Genomic DNA, 3,237 nt, shown 5'->3' with positions numbered 1-3,237 from the left:
ATATATATATATATATAGCAATAAGAAAATGGAGGGGATTAATAGGTGGCATTCACTAACTATTAATGTGTGTGTGTTTGTGCACGTGAAACTTTGTGTTTGTGTTTGTCACTCCACAGCTTGAAAACTAGTGTTGGTCAGTTCATGTCTGTCAGCAGTTTAGCCTAAGAGAACCAATAGAATAAGCAGTAACCTTTATAAAATGAATATGTGGGTCAATTTGTTTGAGTTAACCCTCGAAGGCGGTGGGTGCCTCAGCATGGCCACAGTGACTGAATGTAATAAAAGTTAAAAACGAAGCAGTAAACCTCGAACTGTTTAAAAAGAAGCAAATGAAACAAATAAAGGAAAGAGAAAATCAGAGACTACCGACCTTTGCACTTGAACTTGCTTCCTCTGATATTGCCTATCTTCTTCCTGCGCATGCGGCGTGGGCTCTCACAGCGAGCACCACTAGTCTCCACTGGATAGTTGTGCAGATATTCAGACAGCCAGCGCAGATTGCAGTCACAGATGAATGGATTGCGAGCTAGATGCCTGAGAGATTAGCAATGGTTAATGGTGGTGTAATGATATTTAGTTTAAAAAGCGAGAGAGAAGAATAGAGAAGAAATAAGAACAGAATAATACATATTTACACCTCTCTATCTATCTGTCTGTTTGTCTGTCTGTCTGTCTGTCTGTCTGTCTCTCTCTCTCTCTCTCTCACACACACACACACATACACATATTCATATTCATATTCATATACATATACGTATATAATATATATATATATATAAATATATATATATATATATCGCCATGATTGACCGCTAGCCACTAAAGCTTTTTTTATTCTCTCTTTTTATTTCCTCATGCTCCATTCTGTTGAAGAGCGTAGGCTCGAAACGTAAAAGACATTCTCACCTTCCCGAACGTTAAATTAATACACCTGTTTGTTGTTTACACACCTGTCTTCGTCTTTTGTTTTCTTTTTTGTAAATTCCAACTAATATATATATATATGTAAGCAAAAATGGTAGTTCTAAAATTTCACTTGAGAGATCAACGCAGTAGTTGTACTGACAAGTAATATTTGTAGCCACTTTAACATGACTGTCTGTTTGAGAGAACTCTACTAATTTTTTTTTAACCCCAAGAGGATATTTCCTCTTATTTCATTGACTCCAAAACGATGAAAGGTAATGTCAACCGTAGCAGAATTTGAACTCAGAACATAAAGCCAGAAGAGATGCCGATAAGCATTTTGTCCAGTGTAGTAACAATCCTTCCAGCTTATCCACTTAGATAAAGCTTTAAATAATAGTGTGTATATATTGGCTTAATAAAAAAGACCCTGGGAGGAATAATATGTCAAAAGCTGTCCGTGAGACTTGAACCCGCAACTTCTATAAACATAACACAAATGATATAGGTTTAACCACCTAGGGCAACCTCTGACCATTTCCATTCAAGGGGTTTTTTAGCCAAATATTTTCACTCTTATATACAGCTTCATCTACTTTGACTTCACACCATTAAAAACGATTCCTATGTGTAAAAATATTTAGTTATGAAAGGGTAGAAGAAATTCTATAATAATACCCTTATATACAGTTCACATCATTAAAAATGATTTCTATGTGTAAAAATATTTAGTTATGAAAGGGTAGAAGAAATTCTATAAAAATACTCTTATATACAGTTCACACCATTAAAAACGATTTCTATGTGTAAAAATATTTAGTTATGAAAGGGTAAAAGAAATTCTATAAAAATACAAAGATGCAACTTACAGAGTTTGTATATTCTTCAATGGCAAGAATGTTCCATTGGAAAGACTTTCAATCTTGTTGTCATAGAGAGATCTGAAATACAACGAGTCATTGTAAAGAAAAACACTAACAATGGAAAAACCAAACCAGTTCCCTCTCATCAGCAACCTTTTTTTCTCCCATTCTTCTCTTCCCATTCTTCTTCTCTTCCCATTCTTCTTCTCTTCCCATTCTTCTTCTCTTCCCATTCTTCTTCTCTTCCCATTCTTCTTCTCTTCCCATTCTTCTTCTCTTCCCATTCTTCTTCTCTTCCCATTTACACTAAAGACCTACATGTTTCTTTGGTAAAGCAAATTCTCATGGGGGTGGTGTGTGACGTGTCCATTAATGCCGCTAATACATGTGCAGCCATAAAATCAGACTGGCATAAAGTTACTTATTGTTCATGTTTTACGTATCAAACAGGTGCAGTTGCGGCTGAGACGAGGAGTGCATCCTGCAGTAGAAACATCTATCTTAAACAGGAGCATGCAACCATGGAAAAGTGGACGTTAAATGATGATGCCAATGATGGTGAGATGACGACGACGATGATGATGATGATTATGATGACGACGACGACGACGACGACGACGACGACGACGATGATGATGTTGATGATGATGACGACGATGATGACATATACACACATCTTTATAAATATTCATAAGATACTCACAGTAAATTGAGATTCCCAAGATCAACAAAGGTGTCTTCTCGAATGCAATTTATTTTATTAGCATTGAGTAACCTGTGAAGAGATGGATAGAAAAAGGAAAAAAAAAAAAGAAAGAAAAGAAAAGAGAGATGACGCTTATTTGTGGTTAAACATTGAAAAAAACTTGTTGGCATCAATGTTTATTATTATATGCACATTGATTGGTCATCAATATTTTTGATCGATTGAAACACAACATATGATAATCTCTGTCACTCTTTCAATTTCCTCCTCCTCCTCCTCCTCCCGTCAGAGAGTAACCCGTCAGATCAATGTAGAATTGTTTTTATTATAACTGAACATAAAAACAAACATTTACCATATCTTTTATCCTTTATCTTTTACTTGTTTCAGTCATTAGACTGCGGCCATGCTGGGGCACCACTTTGAATTTGTAGTCGAAGGAATCAACCCCAGGACTTCGTTCTTAAGCCTGGTACTCATTCTATTGATCTCTTTTGCAGAACCGTTAAATTACAAGATCATAGACACGTATGTTCATACATATACTGAGATATCAAACAATGAAAATGAGTGCTCAACACCACATTGCTGGATGAAGGTTCTTTATTTGACTGCGGCTATGCTGGAGCACCGCCTTTAGTCGAGCAAATCGACCCCAGGACTTATTCTTTGTAAGCCTAGTACTTATTCCATCGATCTATTTTGCCGAACCGCTAGGTTGCGGGGACGTAAACACACCACCATCGGTTGTCAAGCGAT

At 36.5% G+C, this 3,237-nt stretch overlaps 1 protein-coding gene across 1 annotated transcript in view; it reads right to left on the bottom strand.

Annotated features, from left to right (window-relative positions):
• Window positions 1–3,237, bottom strand: part of LOC106880782 (protein slit) — a 108,936-nt gene that overhangs the window by 45,683 nt on the left and 60,016 nt on the right. The window contains exons 8-10 of the mRNA XM_014930899.2: window positions 2,476–2,547; window positions 1,779–1,850; window positions 374–537 (exon numbers count right to left, since the gene is read on the bottom strand). Coding sequence (XP_014786385.1) covers window positions 374–537; window positions 1,779–1,850; window positions 2,476–2,547 — 308 coding nt within the window. The remainder of the gene's footprint in view (window positions 1–373; window positions 538–1,778; window positions 1,851–2,475; window positions 2,548–3,237) is intronic.

Source organism: Octopus bimaculoides, chromosome 14, assembly GCF_001194135.2.
Source record: "Octopus bimaculoides isolate UCB-OBI-ISO-001 chromosome 14, ASM119413v2, whole genome shotgun sequence".
Classification (NCBI taxonomy): Eukaryota; Metazoa; Mollusca; class Cephalopoda; order Octopoda; family Octopodidae; genus Octopus; species Octopus bimaculoides.
Note: the sequence above shows the minus strand (reverse complement) of the source record. Positions and strands in the feature narration are given on the sequence as shown.